Raw genomic sequence first — 20,940 nt, 5'->3', positions numbered from 1 at the left:
GACTGTTATGAGAACTGAGTTCTCTCTTTCTTTTGTTATTAATCTTCCTTAGAGATTGTGGCAGCCTTGAGAAACAAAAGAAGTGCTATCGATACTGGGGCTGAGTCTCAGAGTCTTTTTATGGGTTTATAAAAAAATGTTTGGTAGGCTGTAGAGTGGAGAATGAAAATGGATTAACTCCAAAATATCTTTTTTTTTTAATTCCGCAAAAACCAGGAAATAAATGTTTAAATGCCTACAAAATGAAACGTGAGTATCAACTAGTCAACTGCAACTCAGATCATATAATTATAGAGAAAATTTGATTCTGCTGATAATTTTTAGCCAAACTCAATTTTTAACATTCTAAAACCACAAGAGCTTAGACTTAAGAAGAAAAGTTACTTTCAATGTGATCAATGTGATTGTGTGTGTCACCTTGACAAGTTGAATATGATACTGTCTTCAAAAAGAAGAGTGAAACTTGTGGAGGAGGTTTTCACAACAGAAAACCCTGGCCCACTTACTGTCGCAGCCCCTCCGTCACACGGCCTCCCTGGTAGGCGCTTTCTATGTGGGTGTTGTTGGCAGTCCACCACAACATGGTGGTCAAGGGTGTGCCAGCTCCCAGAAACACCTTACACGGGATTGTCAGTCTTGACCCTGTATACAGCAAGACACGGAACGTCAACCCTCAGAACCCAGCATATCACACCCATCAGCAAACCCCAACCATGGAGCCCTCCCTGTCTTCCCAAACACCCCTCACTGCCCATTTCTTTTCTTAGTGTCGTTTTCTCCAATGATCCATTCACAGAGAGCTTTAACATTGACCAGGTACCTCCAGTTCCTTCAACTGTCTTCAATGGCAGGCAAAAACCCCAGTAGCACGTGCAGCTGAATGGCTTCTGAATCCAAGGACTGCCTTCCTCCCCAACTTACTCCAGTTACATCAAAAAATCCAGATCAATATGCAGATTCTTTCTCTTTGCCCATTGCTGCTCTCAGCTCTGATAATTTATCCTGGGAATGCCCCATTCCCAGATGGCTACCATTGGAGATTAACCCCTTAAGAATCTCCTGTACTTTCTATGGATGGCACGCTCTGCAAGTTGTGATGTGATGGTACTGGGTCCCCTTGCCTCAATCATGGGAAGTTATTTTTCTTTTTAAGTCAACATAGAGGAGGAGAGGGAAAAATAGAAGGAATCCTTTCCATTCATTTCTTCCTAATGGGTGATATGCCTCCCTGTGGTGTGTTTTTTAACGTCCCTGGCCCCACTGGGCTTAGAATGCAGCTCTTCCCCAATCTATGCCGCCCTTATAACCTCAAAGAGTTACCCTCAACTATACAGCCCATTAAATCAGCATCATGTGACACCAGCACCCACTTAGAACATTCAGAGCAACTGACTGGGAAGCTCCACTCAGCTGGAAAGTATCAAGGTCCAGGGCACTGGGACTCCCATCTGCACCAGCATAGCCAATGTCCCTACTCTCTGGGATTTCCAGGTGGTTGCTCCTGGAGCCAAGGCAGCCACATGAGGGCAACTCATGTGCCAGTCATCAGTCCCAGCATCTGCACAAAAGCCCACCTCTCCTATGGCCTCTAAATAAAGTTTAAACCCAACACCAAACAGAAGTAAAAAGCAAACAATTTGTTTAAAACCCTGCAGTCAGGGTTTCATAAATGTATCTGACCTTCAAAACCATTATACAGAAACATACAAAAGGGTGCAGGCTTCACAGTCACACAGAATAGTCTGAACCCCAGCCTGACTCAGAGGGTAGCTCTTTGGACTTCACTGAGCCACCATGACCCCCTAAGTAGCTTTTTCTTATGGACAATGGGAGAAATAAAATTTTCCTACAGGGTCAACGTTGGAATTGAACTGGACATTCAGTAAACCTCAGTCCCACACATGCAGCTAGCATAGAAGGCTATTAGCACAGCCCCTACACATCCCCTCACTGGCCACAAAAGTAGAGCACCCAGCAAGTGTGTGCTGTCTGGGGCAAACTGCACCACATAGGGTGAAAGTGGAAAACCCCACTGGTCATTTGCATCACACCACTCAGCTGGCTGACCAGCTATTCTGCAACAAGATCACTATCTGTGACCACTGCCAACCCCACTTCACAAATGGAGTCTTAGAGAAATGCTGAGATTCAGACAAGTGAATTATCTTAAATATGCTAAAAGTTGTGTAAGAGACTCCAGCTCTTGTTAATCCTCTCATCCAGTTAATAAGTACTGCCAAAATGTTCATATTTGCACATTTAGATGTTCGTAGGTTGGATTTTTATGGAGCGAAGAGTAGCTGTTTTCAAACAATGCATTTCTAACAACATCAGACAAAGGGACATGTCCCTTGCATTTGTTCGTCCTGCCTGGCACGCTGAGGTTCTAATCTAAGGCCTCCACCCAGACACACTGCATCCCAAGGGCCAGGCACAGTTGGCGGAGACAAGGGTCCCACGCCTCTGGTGTTGGGATGCCAGGCACCCCATAGGCATGGGAGTTGCATGGTCTTTGCAGACCTTACCCATTGAAGCTGATATGGTCTCGACAGGAGAAATAATCACAGGAATGGTCTCCTCTTTTCTTTCTGGGAGAGATGTAAGGAAAAGAGATGCATTAGGAAAGCCTTCATTTACCACTGAGGTTCAAGTCTATTGTTCGGCTAATTAGCTAAGTTATCCTTCCCAGTGTGGCCGGTCATTGTGAGAATCAGCCTTTGCTGGCAGAGGAAATAGGCTCTCCACAAAATTGGGCATCTTTGGCCAATGCCTTTCCCAGCAAAGAGATTACTGGAAGAGGCCACAGCTAAATACACATTCCACTGGCAGAGCTCTTTGCTCTTTGCTGTGCGATAAACAATTAACCATTCCTCTCCCAGGCTTTCTAAACATCATCTTAATAGTCTTGGTTATGTCCATAAGATAGATCTACTTGTCCCAAAATAGCTCTCCACCTCTCCCAAGTGTCTGCCTCCAAAAGATTCCCTTCTTCAAGAAAAGGCACAGGGGCTGGAGAACCACTGAGACACAAGGCTCAGGGCACAGGGCCATATGCAGGGCGGCTGCCCCCTAGCGTTCCTGCCCAGTGTTGCATGAACAGAACACTAATGAATCCCTTAAAAACACTGGGATGGCTCAGCCAACCACCCTGTCCAGCAACAAGGAGTTGATATGAACGAATCTTCACAGGATTGTAAAAGAAATTAAACCTAGACACATCCGTTCATGGAAGAACATGGTAAAACTGAATCTCTGGATTATCTGAGAAAAAAGACAGAAAGTCTTTTCCCCCTCTAGACCCTTTATGTATGCTTAATATGTTCCCAAAGCTCTCTGAAATTCCCTTAAACGATTCCAATTCTGTTAAGTATTCAGTGTATAAAATAACAAATTGTGGCATACTCTTCAGGACAGAGTCCAGGACTTCCACACTTTCATGCCCCTTGTGCCTAGCTCACATCCAGCATGCGGGAGGTATGGTGTAAACACTGAACTCAGGTGATATACTAGCCAGCATATTCACGACGTTATCTTCCAAGTGCAATTGATTTTAATCAAGGAGAACTCTATTTGAAACCCTGATATGAAAGGCAACTAGACACACTCTAGGAATGACAAAAAATTTTTAAAGGGATGCTTTCCACTGGATACACCGATGCATAGCCTGTGGGTTGAAAAATCCAACCAAGTCCTAGTATCCTAGAATGAGATATAAAGTTACAGCAACCATGTTGTGATCACTGACCCTGTAGGTTCAGTCCTTTCACAGTGGACTTTCCAAAGGGAACTTCCAAGGAAACAATGGTTTGGCCCTCTCTTGTGGTGTGTTGTAGCCTTAGTCTTGGAACTCTATCACCCACTCAATTCATTCCTGTTTCCTAGTAATGACCCCTTGATTTATATACCTTTCAAAGTATCACAGGAATGTCATATGTTCCCGATGCTTTAGGCAAGTTGACTTATCTGTTTTTCTTTGCCCTTCATTCAAAAGAATTCAAGAAATTCTGTGTGGACCTGAATTTTTTCTTTGCATGCTTGCTATGAACTAGGACAGAAAGACACCTTGATAGCAAGTACTTACGCTTGACACGCAGCTCAACAATCCTGGTGATGTTGTATTGCTGGCCTTTGTGGGTAAACGTCATGGCACAGCTGTAATAGCCTGCATCCTCCACGGACACATCGTGCACGAGTAAGCGAGTGGTCCCTTCCACACTTACAAATTTCTTGTTGTCTTGATCCAAAAGGACAGAATCCTTAAGGGAAGATTTTTTTTAAGGCCACATTATATAATTCTATGTATCTCAGAAGCTATCTATCACATCATCATGATTAACCAATGTTAGATTTGCAACCCAAGAATTGCCCTAGGATTTATTTTGCCAGTTTTATACTTTGGGCATACTTTTAACTGCATGTTTTTATTTTTAGGGAAGGAATTTGTAAACATGTAAAACAAAGGAGATTGCTGCATTTGTTTAACCACAATATTTAAAGCTTATTTGTTTAAACCCAGTTGGGAAAAAGGAGACTAACTCTTCTTTGACAAAATAGGCCATTTAAAATACAAATATGTTTACAGCCTGATTGATATCCAGAGGCCTGAGGACATAACTGGGAAGAGCACAATTAAAAAGCCAAGATGACTTCAGTAACAATGTTCACAAGGATGACACTGCGGTGATTCTTTTAAAAATCATTTCAACTTAATGAATCAGTAAGCTAGAGAAAAATTTCTACGAGAAAACTAAATGGGGGAAATGAATCTGCACTTTTTTATATAGACACAAGGTTTTATAGGTTCTTTGCAGCATAGAGCCGACGGCCTTCCATTAAAAGGAAGAATTGAGTGGGATTTCACAAAGCATCCTAACGAGTACACAGTGTTCTCAGGAAGATGGCTTTCAAACTCATGACAATTGAAAGCTTGATGTACTCAAGTATAACCTTGACTCACTTCAGAATCTTACTCTGAATAGGCACACAGACAAAATTGAAAGAGTCACATGGCTCATAAAGCATTACTTTATACTATATTTAATTAAATGAGCGATTTCATTGTTCTAAGCGTGAGTAGTCAAATAGGAAAAAGCAGATGAGGGCTCAGCACCACAGTTGTTCCAGTGGTGCAAAGGCCTGGCCAACAGCCCTAGAGTCTTAGCTTCACGATCTGGCAGCTGTGTAACCTTGAGAACTCCCTTCTGTTTCTTTTCTGTCAAATGGGCATGTTAACACTCCCTACTTCATTGGATTACATGTTGGGGAGTTCGGAATAGTCTTAGAAACAGCCTGTACACAGAAATCTTAGCATTATTATCAAGGGACAAATATTTTTGAACTCCACCATGATTTCTGTCCACCCACATTTATTAAGCACCATTTATATGCCAAGCACTGAAGTAGGTGCTTCATACATGTCATTCTGTTTAATTTTCAAAACAGTGAAAATTACTAATTGCCATTTCACAGATGAAACAGGTTTGAGAGGTGAAGTCACTCTGCCAAGTCTGCACAACAGGTGAGTGAAGGGACAGGTTTCAAACCCAGACCCATTCAGGCTAGAGCCTGTGCTCTTTCCTCTACAGTAAAACCCTTCATTTATCCTCTTTATTCTCTTCCTAATCCAAAATACAGGGTATTCCATGCCTTGGCTAGTTTGTTCATAGGAGCTAGCTACGTTCCTCTACTTTCAGAAAATCATTTTGGAATTTCCAATGTTAAATGGGTATCAGACACACCTTGTTAAAATACCAGTCAACTGGTCAACCTGCTATTGATGAAAGAGTTAATTGCTATCAGAGATTAAACCCATAATTGTGCTTTTCAGTAATAATCTATGGTCTATATCAGAGGTTGGCAAACTTTTCCAGAAGAGGGCCAGATAGAAAATGTTTTAGGTCTTATAGGCTGTGTGGCCTCTGTCAGCTATAAAGTACAAAAGCGTCCACAGACAGTACATGAACAAAGGAGCGTGGCTGCATGCCAGGAAAACTTGATTTAATGACTCTGAAATTTGAACTTTATGTTTCACATTGTGAAATAGTCTGCTTTTAATTTTTTTTTCAAATATTTAAATAAGCAGAAACTAACCTTAGCTTGTAAGCCATGTACACTCACAAAGACGGGAGGCAATTTGGTCTGGCCCAGGCCTCAGTTAGCCAACACTTCATCTACTTAAGCCTAAAATCTGACTTCTTGCTAACAGTGCACACACATCCAGTCATATTTGTTCAACCAGACAAGGGTGTGTTTACATTTACCCCTTTCACCCAAAGGTTAATTGTCATGTGCTTTAAAGAAAAAAATAACTCATTTAATATGTGCATAAAATTGTTATTAAACTAACATTTTTTTCAGTATTTATATAGACAAATGACAGAGTAAAAAGCTGTTTTCTTCAGCTATGTTTTAGTCTGGATTCACTTTATATTCTGTCTTCACAAATCACTATTTCAAGGACTTTTACCCAAGTCACATATGGACTAACAGTATATATTAATCATGGCCCTTTAAAATTGTTTAAAATGTAGTGATCCCTCAATATCCTTAAGGGATTGGTTACAGGACTGTTCCCACAACAGGTACCAAAATTCACAGGTGTTCAAGTCAATGATATAAAATGGCATAGTATTTGCATATAACCTACATGCACATCTTCCCATAGAATCTTTGAATCATCTCTAGATTACTTATATTACCTAATACAATGTAAATGCTATTAAATACAGTCATTCATGACTTAACAACAAAGATACATTCTAAGAAATTCATTCTTAGGTGATTTCATCATTGTGCCAACATCACAACATCACTTACACAAATCTAGGTGGTACAGCCTACTACACACCTAGGCTATATGGTGCAGGCTATTGCTCTGGGCTGCCAACCTGTACTGAATACTGTAGGCAGATGGAACACAATAGTAAGTATTCATATATTTAAACATATCTAAAGATAGGAAAGGTAATGCATTGTGCTACATTACCAGCAGCTATGATGTCACTGGGCAATAGGAATTTTTAAGCTTCATTATAATCTTATGACACCATTGTCATATATACATTCCATTGTTGACTGAAACGTCATGATGTGGTACATAACTGTTGTTATTACAATATATTACTTTATTTGTATTATTTTTAATGTTGTTTTATTATTTTGTTTGTTTTTCAATATTTTTTATCTGAGGTTGGTTGAATCCAAGGTTGGTTGGATCCTCATATGCAAAACCCACAGATACAAAGGGTGTGTGTATGTGTGTGTGTGAATGTATTATCCTCAGAAAATGGGTGTTTTGTATCTTTCCTATGGCTAGTAAATTACACTTTAATGAAATGGCAGTTTTTAAAGATATACCTTGTACCATTGAATCTTCACATCAGTTTTGTTACGGGTGAATTCACTCAGGTCAGGGCACACTAATGTCCCAGAGGTTGACAAGGTTAAAATTTGCGGGTATGAGATCAACGGCAGGGAAGATTCTGTGTTCTCAAAAACCCTGAGCTCAATGGACATTTCATCACAGCGAGAGGCATTTCTGATTTTAAAAGAGGAAAAAAAGGATAATAAACGTTGAGGCAAAATAAAAGTGAAACTAAATGAAATTAAGAGTAATTTCCCCAATCCCATTAAATTCTACACCTGCATTTTCTTGATTAGTACAGATGGTTTCCAACTTAACAATGGTTCGATTTGGAATTTTTTGACTTTACAATGGTACAAAAGCAATGCACATTGAATAGAAACCACAGTTCAGTATGTGTTCAATAAATTACATGAAATAGTCAATACTTTATTATAAAATAGGCTTTGAGTTAGATGATTTTGCCCAATGTAGGCTAATGTAAGTGTTCTGAGAACATTTAAGGTAGGCCAGGATAAGCTATGATTTTTGGTAGTTTAGGTTTATTAAATACATCTCTGTCTTAATATCTTCAAATTAGGATGGGCTTATCAGGACATAACCCCCTTATTAGTCAAGGGGAATCTGGATTGCAGCACTTCTGTCCCTGATCCTTTCGAATTCTTGGGGAACAAAAAGCATCACATCCTAATTATTGTAAAGAAACAGTGATATGTCCCACATTTTTCATCAAAATCCTGCCACAAGCTGGATTCCAACGTCACTAAGAAAACCCCACATCCTCTTCGAAAGGATTTAAAACTTCCAGTTCTGGAGTTCCTTGAACCCAACCCAACATGCTGAGATCCCTAGTTCACAGTCCAGGGAAACATATCCACATGTAAAGATTGTTTCCTAAAAACCATTGTTTCCATAAAAAGAAAATTTCTGCTCCCTCTCTTGGGAATGATTTATCAACTGAAGTCTAATTTAGAAAACTGCTGGAAACTTGGTGAAAGACCTACAAAAGATAGTTGCAACACTGCATGGAGAAATTAACTTGATAAGTCTATTTGTTTTTTTATTACGTTATTATTTTTGTTGGCCTAATCATAATTTTTTGAGTACCATAACTCAATAAAGACCCTAGAACTGGAAAAACCTTGCAGAAGCAAAGCCTTGTTGGAAACACGGGAGGAGTTGATGGAGGGAGAGAGTACAGTAATTAAAACCACTTTTTTAAGTTGAAAACATAAAAATATAATTATCTCTGCTAAGTTCCTGGTTACCTAAGACACAAAACATTTCAACAGAGACAATGAGAATGTGTTTTACATATGGGGCTAAAAATTACATCAAAAAATGTATACGACTTTATGCCCAAAGAAGCAACAAAATGTGAAAAATATATGTAAAAGAAATATGACAAAAGCTTACTACCTGAAAGTGAAAAAAATTAATTAAAGTATATGAGGCTAATATCTGTATTATATATTGTATCTGGTTTGAGAAAAGGAAAAACAAACATTTTATGCATAAAGAGATGCAGAAAGTTAACTCACTTTGAAAAGTGAATAATTGTACTGCAAGTTGAATAAAGGCAAACGAATCTGAGCTTAAAGAATAGTGCACTTTGAAAAACAGTCACCATAGCAACTAGGACAAGGCAGTGGGACACACCAGGCCCTGTGTGAGGGCTTTACATTGATTCTCCAGACCTATTAGAGTTGCATAGATTTTCCAGACTTATGAGGTAGCAAATCTTACATCATTTTCAGGTGGGAAAAATTAGCTATGCAAATATTAAGCAGGCTGTACAGAATACTAAGAGGTCAAACCAAGGTGTAAAGCAGGGCTGTGGGAAAACCCATAAATTAGGGCACCATGTCCAGAAACCTAGCTTATTAGACATATCGAGAGTTCCAACCTGTTCACATTATTGATGTGGTAATTTCTCTTGAGCAAGACCCTCCATGAAAATAACTCAAAAGAAAGAGCAGGGTGAGGGGTAATTTGATCAGTACTCACATTTCTGGCTAGCGTGGCATTCCCATAACAAAGGGCTAGTAGTCATTAGTGCTGATCACCACATACGCCTTCTCCCCCTCCCACCATTCTGAACACATGGTAATCAAATGTTATCCTGGACTCCCTGCAATGGATGCAATTATATGATTCTAGTCACTGAGTTGTGTGTGTGTTACTTCTACATCAAAGTTTTAGTTGCCATGAAAGACCCTTCAAAGCATAGAACTGGGAAGCCTCCAAAGCCAGCTGGTAGAAGGAACAAGCAGAGCCTTGGAAGGACTGAGGCAGCCACTGAAGAGGTGCACCAGAAATGCTGTTTCCCACTCAGGCCAGAGTCTGCCCTAACCCTTTCAGAAGAACTAAGCCAAGAAACTTTTAAGATCCCCAACACGAGAGCCGAAAACTTTATCCTTCAGGAAGCAGCAGGACATGTTAAGACCATTTAGTGGGAAAAGGGTCGTCTTTTCAACAAATGGTGTTGGCAGAACTGGATATCCACATGCAGAAGAAAGAAGCTGGACCCTTACCTAACACCATTTATAAAAATTAATTCAGAATGGATCAGTGTAACAACTAAAACCATAAAATTCTTAGAAGAAAACAAGGAAAGAAAACTTCACGATATTGGATTGGGCATTGATTTCCTGACACCAAAAGAAAAGGCAATAAAAGGAAAAATAGATAAATTGAAATTCATTAAAATTAAAACCTTTTGTGCATCAAAGGACACTGATCAGCAGAGAGTGAATATGCAACTCAATGAATGGGATAAAATATTTGCAAATCACATATCTGATAAGAGATGAATATCTAGAATACATTAAAAACTCCTAAAACTTGACAAAATAAAATCCAATTTTTTAAATGAACGAAGGACTTGAATAGACATTTCTCCAAAGAAAATACACAAATGGCCAACAAGCACATGCAGGGTGCTCAACATTACTAGTCATTTGGGAAATGCAAATCAAAACCCCAATCAATAAGATACCACTTCATACCCTTAGGGTGCCTATTATGAAATAAATAAACAGAAAACAAGTGTTGGTGAGGATATAGACTTTGAACCCTCATGCACTGTTGGTGAAAATGTAAAATGGTACAGTCACTATGGAAAATGGTATGGAAGTTCCTCAAAAAAATTAAATATAGAATTACCATATGATCCAGTAATTCCTCTTTGGGGTAGATTATACACAAAAGCATTGAAATCAGGAACTAGGAACTCAAAGAAGTGTCTGTACATACTTGTTCATTTCAGTATTATTCACAATAGCCAAAAGGAGAAAAATAATCCAAGTATCTGTAGATGGATAAATAGGTAACCAAAAAGTGGTGTATACATACAGGGGATTAATAATATCCAACCTTGAAAAGGGCATTCAGACACATGCTACGGCGTGGATGAACCTTGAAAACATTGTGCCAAGGGAAACAAGCCAGTCACCAAATGGCAAAAACTGTACGACTCCACTAGTATGAGGTGCCCAGAGAGACAAGTGATAGGGAAAGAAAGTAGAACAGTGGGTGCCAGGGGCTGGGGGAGGGGAGTTGTTTATTCAGTGTGCACAGTTTCAGTTTGGAAAGACTAAACTGTCCTGAAGACGGATGGTGGCGATGGTGAGAATGTGTCACCAATTTGTACGTTTAAAAATGATTAGGATGGTAAATTTTACGCTATATGCATGTTACTATAATTAAAGGGGAAGGGAGGAAGCAGCAGGACAAAGAGGTAGGAGGACTGGACCCCAGGTCAGGAGACTAGGGTTGCAGTTTTAGTTCCACCACCCACCACCTGCGCAACTTTCTAAGCAGCTTAGTTCCCTCACATCCATACAAAATTCTGTTCAGGGTTCTACATCTATTTCTGTGACCCTGCCATGTGGATTCAGCAGCATACACACTAGATCAAGCCTCTACCCACCCTCCTGGAGTTTGTGTTCTACCAGGTAAGGCAAACATTAAGTTCATAAACATATACAGATGTGTCAGATGGGAAAGCCCTAGCCAGTAAAGTGACAGCTGGGTAAGGAGAGAGCAGAGCAGAGTGCTGTGTCTGTTAATGTGGTAGACACTTCCTCTCCAAAGGGGTGGCATCTGAGCAAAAACTAAAGGAAAGGAGGAGGGAGCCATGAGAACATCTGGTTGGCAGCTTTCTCAAAAGGACATAATGTGGACTCTCACCTGTCAACTGGATTTTGAAACCCAGGCCACAAGCGTCTATCTGCAGGGAGCCCCCTCCCCAAGACCCACCCCAGAGGGGCTTACCTGGTAGTGCAGATGTAGGTGCCAGAGTCACCCTTCAAGACTGGCAGAACCCAAAGGGCACCATCCTGGGCCCACAATCGTGTCTCTTCTCCTGGGACCATCCGGGCAGAGTCATTCTTATGCCATGTCAGGTCAACGTGGAGGCTGGCAGAGGCCCACAACCAATATGGTACCTGGGGGCACCTCAGAACCACAGGCTCCCCTTCCAACCTGAATTCCCGCTTATAATGCTTGCCACGGAATCGGCAGTTTTCTGGGGCCACTGAGGGACAGAGAAACCACAGTCAGACTTTGGGTCCAAAACCTGCCTAGGTCACAAAATCTCCCTGGACCCCAGACTGAGTATGGTCCTGGAAGGAAGACATGGAGCACATCTAAGGAAGATGTCATGTGCCCCCACCAAAATGACCTGCACCCTAGAGACCCCATTAACCCCCCACACTTATCATCATGACTTTGAAATTCCCATATAACAGGGTGACTATCAATTCCAGCTTACATTTTGTGTGGAGGGTTAAATCAGGTTCATATGATAACCAAAAAAAGACATAAAAATTCAGCCATAGTTTTCACTTGTTGATTTGATTTTCTGTCAATAAAAATACATCTGGGCAGAGTTCAGACAGAAAACCTTCGTTCTGGCAAGTCATGTGGTTAAAATCCAGAGGTACCTTTCATCAAGGGCAAACATGCCACTTTTGGGGGGTCTTCTTTGATATGGAGGGCCCCCAACCAGGGTATAGCAAAGAGGATGGACAAGAAGCCACAGCTTTTTTTTTTTTTAATAGAGTCTCACTCTCTCACCCTGGCTAGAGTGCTGTGGCATCACCATAGCTCACAGCAACCTCAAAGTCCTGGCTCAAGCCATCCTCTTGCCTCAGCCTCCTTAGGAGCTGAGACCACAGGCACCTGCCAGGACTGCCCACTAAGTTTTGTATTTTTAGTAGAGACAAGGGTCTTGCTCTTGCTCAGGCTGGTCTCAAACTTCTGAGCCCAAGCAATCCACCTACCCCAGCCTCCCAGAGTGCTAGGATTATAGGAGTGAGCCACCACGCCTGGCCACATTTAACTCTTTGATTTCAACAAAACCTCACTAGATAACAGCTTTCCCCAGAGTAGCTGTAGGCAAACCCTTTCCAGCTGAAGGGTTTACTTCTTACCTGAGTGTGCCTCATGCTGAATGGTGAGGGCAGAAGCACCCACCATCAACATGTACAAGGTGAACATCATTCCTGACAATTTCCGGAAGACACAGGAAGTGGAGATTTGAGGTCTAGCACCAAGACGCCTAGGAAAGGAGACAGAAGGTCAACAGGGGCTGTGAACCCCCAAAGAGAGAATTCCTTAAAGATGGTCCTGAGGGCAGGGTCCGGAGGCTTCCTGGGATGGTGGAAACCTCCTTGCCTAGATTTATTTCGTTGTTGTGTTTCACAAGAAAACTGAATGTTTTCGGATTTGCTTCTCTGTAGCTATATTCACTGAACACACCTAAAGTCAAATCCCTGGAGCACCTACAGATGCTCCTGGACTGGGGGCCCTGTAGCCCAAGTTTCTGTCTCTTCAGAAGTGTACCCTGCAGTCCTGCCTCTGCCTGAGATGCTCTGTCCTCGGCCATGGCTGCCACACATCCCTTTCCTCCGTCCAGTCTGTGCCACCCTCTCGGGTGGTCTTCTCTCACTTCCCTGTGTCAATCTGCACCACCCTTCTCTCCCAATACGATCTCATATTTTCCTTCCCTGCTCTGTTGTTTTCTGTGACATTTAGCAACAGCCACATCTCCCCTGTCTAGAATATGACCTAACCCCAACTCTGTAAAAACCCTATTCTGCTTTATTCACGATTCTAGCATCAATTCCTATGTGCTGAACAACAAATAAGTGAATGGCCCACTGGAATCCCAAAGAGCCTCATATTTCACTTGTCAGAGAACTTTTCCTATATTCTCTTCAGATTAACTCTGATTTTATAAAAAATTCTGACACGTGCTGAGGGATGCCACATCCTGCAGACTGATTTGATGTAGAACATCCCAAGGAAAAAAAGCAGCATGAGATACAGACAGGGACTAGCTTATGAAGTTCATGAAGCATTCCTCCCCCTACATGTAGACTGTCCAATGCCTTCCGTGTCTCCCTGTAATCCTTCTCACACCATATCACAGTTGTGCCTTGTATCAGCTAACTATTGCCACAATGATGCTACTTAACGAACAACCCCAAGCTAAATGGTATAAACCAAATTAAATAGTGTGAAATTTGTGTACAAGTCTGTGCATCAGGCCAGCCCAAACCAGGCTGAGTTAGGCTTAGCTCCGAGCTACAGGTAGGTTGGAAGTCTGTTGCATGTGTCTTTCATCCTCCTTGGAACAGTAAGCTTCCTGGGAGATGATCTTCTCATGGATGGAAAAAAACGCAAACAGGCAAAAGCAGGCCGGGGTGCTCTGAGAACCAGCTCAATCTCGTCTGCCCACATTCCATTGGCCATAGCAAGTCAGGCGGCCAAACCTGGCATGGGGGGCGGAGAACAATTATGCCCTCTGCCACGCCTGATTCTTGTCTGAGTCCCCACAGGTGGTGGCAGCCTTGAGGACAGAGGCTTGAGGTCTTGCTCACATCCCTCATGGCCTACATAGTGCCCAGTCCCAGTATTTATAACTAAAAGTCTACCCAAAACAGAGTGGTGAGTGAATACAGGGGTAGAAATTCCAACCACCCTTTCCCTGAGTCATTCTCTGCTCCTGGAACTGACACTGTGAATAACTTGCAGTCAGACACTGCCCGACTCCGACTCCAAGGGCTCAGAGTTGCAGTCTGAGCTCCCTCTTCTGGAGACCTGAGATCTTCTCCTTAGCTGAGTATCCAGCCAAGAGCTGCCTCCCCTAAGCCCTTTCTTTTTCTATGTGGTCCTGTTCTTCATGTTTCTGAAGCGTAAGTATTTTCTGTAACCCCAGCATGAACCATTACATAAACATCCACCAAGTTGCTTTTTCCCCTGGGAACATACATTAGCTTGTCATATCCCCAAATGAACTGGTTCAAGCCAGACTCACTAATTCTCCAGTGAGGACATGAAAGAAGTAGGAATTAAATACAGTATATCACATCAAGTCAATATCACATTTCTCAGAAAAAGTGAGATCAAAGATGCTGGTGTAGGGTCTGTTTTAATAGCAATAGCTACTTTGCCAAACAACAAACATTCATTCTTGCATGTTATCCCATGATGTAATTAACACACTGATTTTACAGGTGATATACAGTAGAACCTCTGTAAGTTGACCACCAAAAAAACTGTAACAAAGTGGTCAACATAAGGAACTAGGCCTACTGTACTGATATATACATGTGGTGCATGTCTGGTCTATGAAAATTAGGTCAACTTAAGGAGGTGGTCAATTAGGGAGGTGGTCAACTATGGACATTCTACTATACCAGAAGAGTTCAAAGAGGCTGAGCAGTGGTTCTTAACCTGTGGGTCGAGACCCACAGGAACTGTATTAAAGGGTTGCAGCATTGGGAAGGTGAAGAACCACTGGTTAAGAAGTTTAACCAAGATCTTACAGTTAGTAAGCCAGCACTAAAATTTAACCCAAGGACCAGTGATTCCAAAGCTCTTGCTCTTCAATGATACATTTTCTGTGACAGGGGATGCTAATTTCCTCTTCCAAAATCTGTTGTTCTGGCCTCTCTGATAATACAAATCCAAATCAACTCAGTGAACGGCCCCCCTCACACAAAGACTTCATTTCCCATTCTTTCCTGCAACTAGGAGTGAACAGCCATGTGACAAAATGTTGCCTGGTGAATGTAAGTGGAAGTGTTGTGTGATCCTCCTGGGACATCTCCTTAAAAGTCTCCACTACTTTTCCTTCCTGCTGCTTCCTGTGGATGTGAGGCTGGATCATGGCTGCCTTCTCGGACCCTGAAGCACAGACCGCTCACTGAAAGGGGGGGAGGGCAGAAGGAGGGGAGCGTGAGTCCTGGTGGCTTCATGAAGCCACCCACCAGCCTGAACGACCTTCTTTTATATGTTCCGGCTTTCTACAACGCACAGCCGAACCCAACCCCAGTATGTCACCTTTGCACAATTTATAAGAGAAACCCAGGGTCTGGAGGCCTGCCAGGTGCGGTCAGGTGTAATGTTCTCATGGTCCTCCTGTTGTTACTCAACATTTTCTATGGGCTGACTCTAAAAGTCACTCTGAGTTCAAGGCACGAGTTGAAGTACAACCTCCCCTCGGATGAACATAGCCCCAAAGCTCATGTTATCTCAGGTTCAGACTGAGCCTTGAAATGTGTGAAAGTTTGTAACTGGGTTTAAAATGACTTTGACACCAGAAAGTCGGGCATCAACCTGTGACCAGTGAGGGGCAGTCACTAGATAAGGCTTCACAGAGCTACGGGGCCGAAAAGTCAGAGGAATCTACTCCAATCTCTCTTCCTTTGATGGTGGAAGCAAATGAGTTTGAAGTTAACCCTCCTTTACAAATCGCATAGCTGGTTGGGTGAAAAGGGAAGTGTTTCAAAACGATCCCTGTTATAGTGGAATTAAGTCCTGAACCATCCTTCCCAAGTAATTGCCACCCCTGGCTCACCCCCACCCCAACCCAGCCAAGAGAACCGTCCCGGTTTCTCTCCTGGGACTCAGGCAAAACAGCTGCTTTGCTGTGACTTCTCCAGGAAGTGGCTTCAGACAAGTAAACCACAAACACATAGTAGTGACAGTTTTCAATAACCAAAACCTCAGAAAAGGCTGGAACCAAAATTGTCATAGTGTGGGAAACAGTAAGTCCTTGGCAGGCCCAGAAGGAAAAAAAATTAGTTTTTCAGAGGTTTGCAGCAAAACACTCTTCTCCTGCCCTACTTTCTTCAAATGTGTTTTTAAATCTCACATGGCTTGACATTTCTGCTGAAATCTGAGTTGACCTCTTCCTGGAAGAATGAAATTTCAAGGGTGCCTCTTTCCAAGTTTGTGAGTTAGAATGCTATCCTTATTATTATTATTATTATTTTGTTGTGGCCAAATAACCATGTTTCACAACACTTAATGTACGGAAACAGAAGGATAGGATGAAAAGCAGGGCCAGCCATAAGAAAAATGGAAGGAAAGAAAAAGAATATAGGGGGCGGTGCCTGTGGCTCAAAGGGGTAGGGCACCGGTCCCATATGCCGGAGGTGGTGGATTCAAACCCAGCCCCGGCCAAAAAACAAAAAAAAAAAAAGAAAGAAAGAAAAAGAATGTAGGAAGATAGAAAGAGCTCATGGCACAGGTCTGAGCTGGACAGTGGCACACAGGAGGCACAGATCGTCCGCAGCAGCACACAGAGGTCCAGGTAATGGATGACCTGCCCTTGACCCCTAGGCATCTCCTTCCTGGCCCCTGGCTTCTGTTCATAGGCAACACATATAGCCTAAGAGTAGGTAAGTGTTTGTTCCACCATATAATTTAATTTAAAAAAATTACAAACATAATGAAAAGTTGAAAGAATAGGATGACAAAGGCATAAATTCACTGATTTTTAAGACTTTGCTGCATTTACTTTATGCTCCCTCTTATTCTCTCTCCTGGCACACACATAATACATACATAGTTTCTCCTGAACACCAGAAAATCACAGTTATCATTAAACGCTGCCCCTAAATACTGCAGAATATACACAGGAATATACTTTTTAATAGATTGAGACTAAGTAAGTAAATTGTAGCTGCAGAAATAAATCTTCAAGCTTGTAAAAGGAATGGATGTTTTATTCTATAGTGTTTTTGAATATAGCTGTGTTGAATTCACCCAGATTAAACTTTATTTCAATCCTTACCTTGTTCCTGGAAGTTTTTAGGCAACTGTCCCATCTCTGAGTCAGGTGGCACAGTCACCCCAAGAACAAAAACAAGGTGATGTGTGTTGACTGTTCATAAAGGCACTTAGCTGTCAGGCCTTACACACACCACCTAGTCACCTCTAGGATGTAAAATCAATTCCTAAGAACCCATGTGGCATAAAACCTTTCGAAACCCATGGGTCAATGTTAATAAATGTTTACATCAAAATTAACCTTGGAAAACTTTTTTTAATTGAAAGGTGAAGCAATAAAAAAGGTTATTTCTCATCACTATACTAATGAGGAAAAAAAGTATTTTTTACCTGAGTCTTGGGAAACCTCAGTGTTTTAAGAGATTGAGGATAGAGCCTTTTGGGTTCAGATGCAGACACATTTATGACCAGGTTTGAGGCAACTGTTGCTGAAAAATGTACTGGCTCAAACTAAGAACTTTTGATAGGTTGTCCACAAATTATCTTCATTCTATAGGAGAAAGAAAAGCTAGCTTTTCCCCCACAGAGTTATGGGAAAGAAGCCTCAGAGCAGCAAAGCAGGACAGCTTCTGCACAGCCATGTCAGAATGACAATGGAGGTGTCCTTGACACTGGTCTCCTGCTCCTGGTGGGGTCTGGGGGTACAGAATCACTTTCTGGAGACCTATCTTTGGCAGAATGGGTGCTGGGCCCCACTGGACTGAATCTCAGAGGGTCAGATATGCAGAGGCTGCCACAGGCAGCTCCACCAAGGGCCCCATATATTTTACTTCTTGCTAAAACAACCCTTTGCCTGTCAAACCTTCCGAACTTGATCAACTTCTCTCCCAATAAGTCCCAAGAGACACTTCTTTAGTCAATCAACCCAACTCCGGCTCTCCCTCATTCAAATCTGCCATTCACACATTCTCTTCCAGGTGAGCCTGGGTCAATCAGGGCCCCAGCAGGTTGGACCATAAACCAAAGCTTCCTTCACCTTCTTCCCACGTCAGGCCCTTTGCCAAGCTGACACCCACCATGACCACTCCTCCAGCCTAGAACAGTCTCCATCCTTCTCCAAAATCACCAATGAAGAAGCTCTACCACAGAGGCCCTGGGCACCTACAGGGCATATCCACCCAGATTCAAATTCTCCTGGCCTGATATTGGTGTAATAGGGATTTGCCACTCTATACAACCCAAGAGGACAAAATGTGTGAGCCTTGTATAGCACAGCATCCTCTTGTAAACACAGTGCAACAGGAATAGACTCAGATACATTTAGTCCTTGCCTAAGTCCACAAAGCTAATGGAATGATGAAACAGGATGTAAATCAGAGTCTGCACAATCCTTGGTCTTGATACTCATTCACTGCTCTGTAGAGGCATCAAAGTCTGAAGGTACAGGGGGCTCCAGAAGCCCTTAACTTGATTTGTCCACCCAAACAGTCTCCCCAAACCCACTATCACCAGTAGAAGGACAAGCTTACCCATCACAAGATGGGCACTTCCAATCTTGTCACTCCATAGCCTAAGTTGGCCTCCCTCTAAATTTCATTCAGTGCTCAGATTCCACCCTCTGGGGCAGCACATAAGTCTGCCTGCATCTTCCAATAGCCCTAAGGATTAGGGAGTCTATACAGAAGGGCACAGTAGAAAAAGTACATAGACAGGGCAAGTGGGGATCCTACCTTCCTACCTACTGGAGAGGTTACATTACTTGTGTGAAGCTCAAGGCCCACACTTGTAACATGGACATACCCTGGTGGGCAACATGGGGGATTCAGTGGCATGTGATGTGTAAAGAGCTCAGTGGTGTTGCAAAGAGAAAGTGCTCAACATTCCACACAAGCAGACCCAGCTTACCTGGGAGACAGCACACTTGAGAGACAGGTCAGAGCTTCCCCTCTCTACATTCCATCTAATTCCTCCTAAAGGTCCACTCCACAGCCCAGCCTGAGAATTTGCAGCTATTGTAATCAATAGCTTCGCCAACCCCAGTTACTCTATGAGAACTGTGCACAACTTTACCTAATAGAATCAAAAGCCCAAGTGCATTGGGCGGCACCTGTGGCTCAAAGGAGTAGGGCACCGGCCCCATACGCCGGACGTGGCGGGTTCAAAACCAGCCCCGGCCATAAACTGAAAAAAAAAAAAAAGCCAAAGTACCTAAATCCACATGATAGAAATGTGTTTAACATATAAATACACAATCATAAATACATACAAAGAGAAACACATACACATTCAAGGCCTGCCAGGGATTCTAAGGCTTCTGATGTCTCAGACTGACATCTTAATGCCAGCATCTCTAAGCACGTGGCGTGGGAGGTTGGAACAAGCTTCCGTGCCTTACTCTGCCATTAACTCTGCCATTGATCTTAGGCAGCCACAAAGTTATGTAGTCAATCTGAGTCACCTCTAAGACAAAAACCTTAGGCTGTCCAGAGCCCCCAGGTCCCTCACAGGAGTGAAACCCTTGGATTCTAAGTCAATCTGGATTTGAGCTTAGGCCTCCATCCTGGGTATAGCTTCAGTTTCTAAAGCATCAAGTGAGAGAGCTTAATCAGACAACCACTGAACAGACTCAACTCACTTCCCAAAAGTACCATGGATAGCAAAGGCAAAGCCAAGACTCAGGACTTCTGAGTTCTCAAGGGAATTGGGGCTATAAATCTGTTGGGCTATCCACTGGGTAAGGTTAATTAGTAACCAAGCCTCTGTGACAGAGGCTTGAGACAGAGGGCTGGTTGTCAGTGGACACACACCCTTTAACCCAAACATTGCTTTCAAACTCTTGTTATCTAAATGCAGGAAACATCTCAAATATTTAAATAATCAGTCACCCAGAAAACTTGCCCATCTAAAATATGACAAAAACAGAAGAAACAAGGACAGAAAGGGCTGAATAGCTGAAAGGAAGCCAGTAGGATGCTCATAAAAAGGCATGTACTATACTCACAAAAGAAGTTTTGAAGCCTTCTTTCAGAAGCGCTTTCTCTTGATTTGTATGAGTGTGGCTAGTTTTTCAGAGTAGTAGATTGTGTTTTCCAAAGATGACAATATCTCTCATCCCACATGGTCTTCCAGAATGTGACTATACCATTCTGCCATCAAGAGGTGGAGTCCAACTCATCTCCTTTGAATGTGGGCTGGTCTATAACTTGAATATAACCAACAGAATGCAGTAGCGATGGTATGTGACCTCTGAAGCTAGGTCAGAAAAATCCATGGAGCTTCCACCTGATTTCCATAGGCTGTTCACTCTATGGGAAGCCAGCCACATGAAAGCAGACCACTTTGTGAGAAAGGCCACATGGAGGGGGTATGTTTGATAGCCCCGGGTATACCCAGCTTCCCATGAACCTCCTCAAAGGTGCCATCCATGTGAAAAAGGCCATCTTAGACTCTTCAAATGAGTCCATTCACTAGCTGGATACACCGTGTGAACTCAACCCAACAACAGGAGCAGAAGAATCACCTAGCTAAGCCCTTCTCAAATTCATAACGTA

At 42.4% G+C, this 20,940-nt stretch overlaps 1 protein-coding gene across 4 annotated transcripts in view; it reads right to left on the bottom strand.

Moving 5' to 3' along the window:
• IL1R2 (interleukin 1 receptor type 2) overlaps positions 1-20,940 on the bottom strand; it is a 47,319-nt gene that overhangs the window by 3,069 nt on the left and 23,310 nt on the right. For all 4 annotated transcript variants that reach the window (XM_053589843.1, XM_053589841.1, XM_053589842.1 and 1 more), the window contains 6 exons: positions 12,799-12,926; positions 11,639-11,900; positions 7,357-7,537; positions 4,082-4,256; positions 2,526-2,588; positions 507-642 (listed from right to left, as the gene is read on the bottom strand). In XM_053589843.1, the coding sequence (XP_053445818.1) occupies positions 507-642; positions 2,526-2,588; positions 4,082-4,256; positions 7,357-7,537; positions 11,639-11,900; positions 12,799-12,868 (887 nt within the window). In that variant the 5' untranslated portion in view covers positions 12,869-12,926. The remainder of the gene's footprint in view (positions 1-506; positions 643-2,525; positions 2,589-4,081; positions 4,257-7,356; positions 7,538-11,638; positions 11,901-12,798; positions 12,927-20,940) is intronic.

Source organism: Nycticebus coucang, chromosome 4, assembly GCF_027406575.1.
Source record: "Nycticebus coucang isolate mNycCou1 chromosome 4, mNycCou1.pri, whole genome shotgun sequence".
In the NCBI taxonomy this organism is placed as follows: Eukaryota; Metazoa; Chordata; class Mammalia; order Primates; family Lorisidae; genus Nycticebus; species Nycticebus coucang.
Note: the sequence above shows the minus strand (reverse complement) of the source record. Positions and strands in the feature narration are given on the sequence as shown.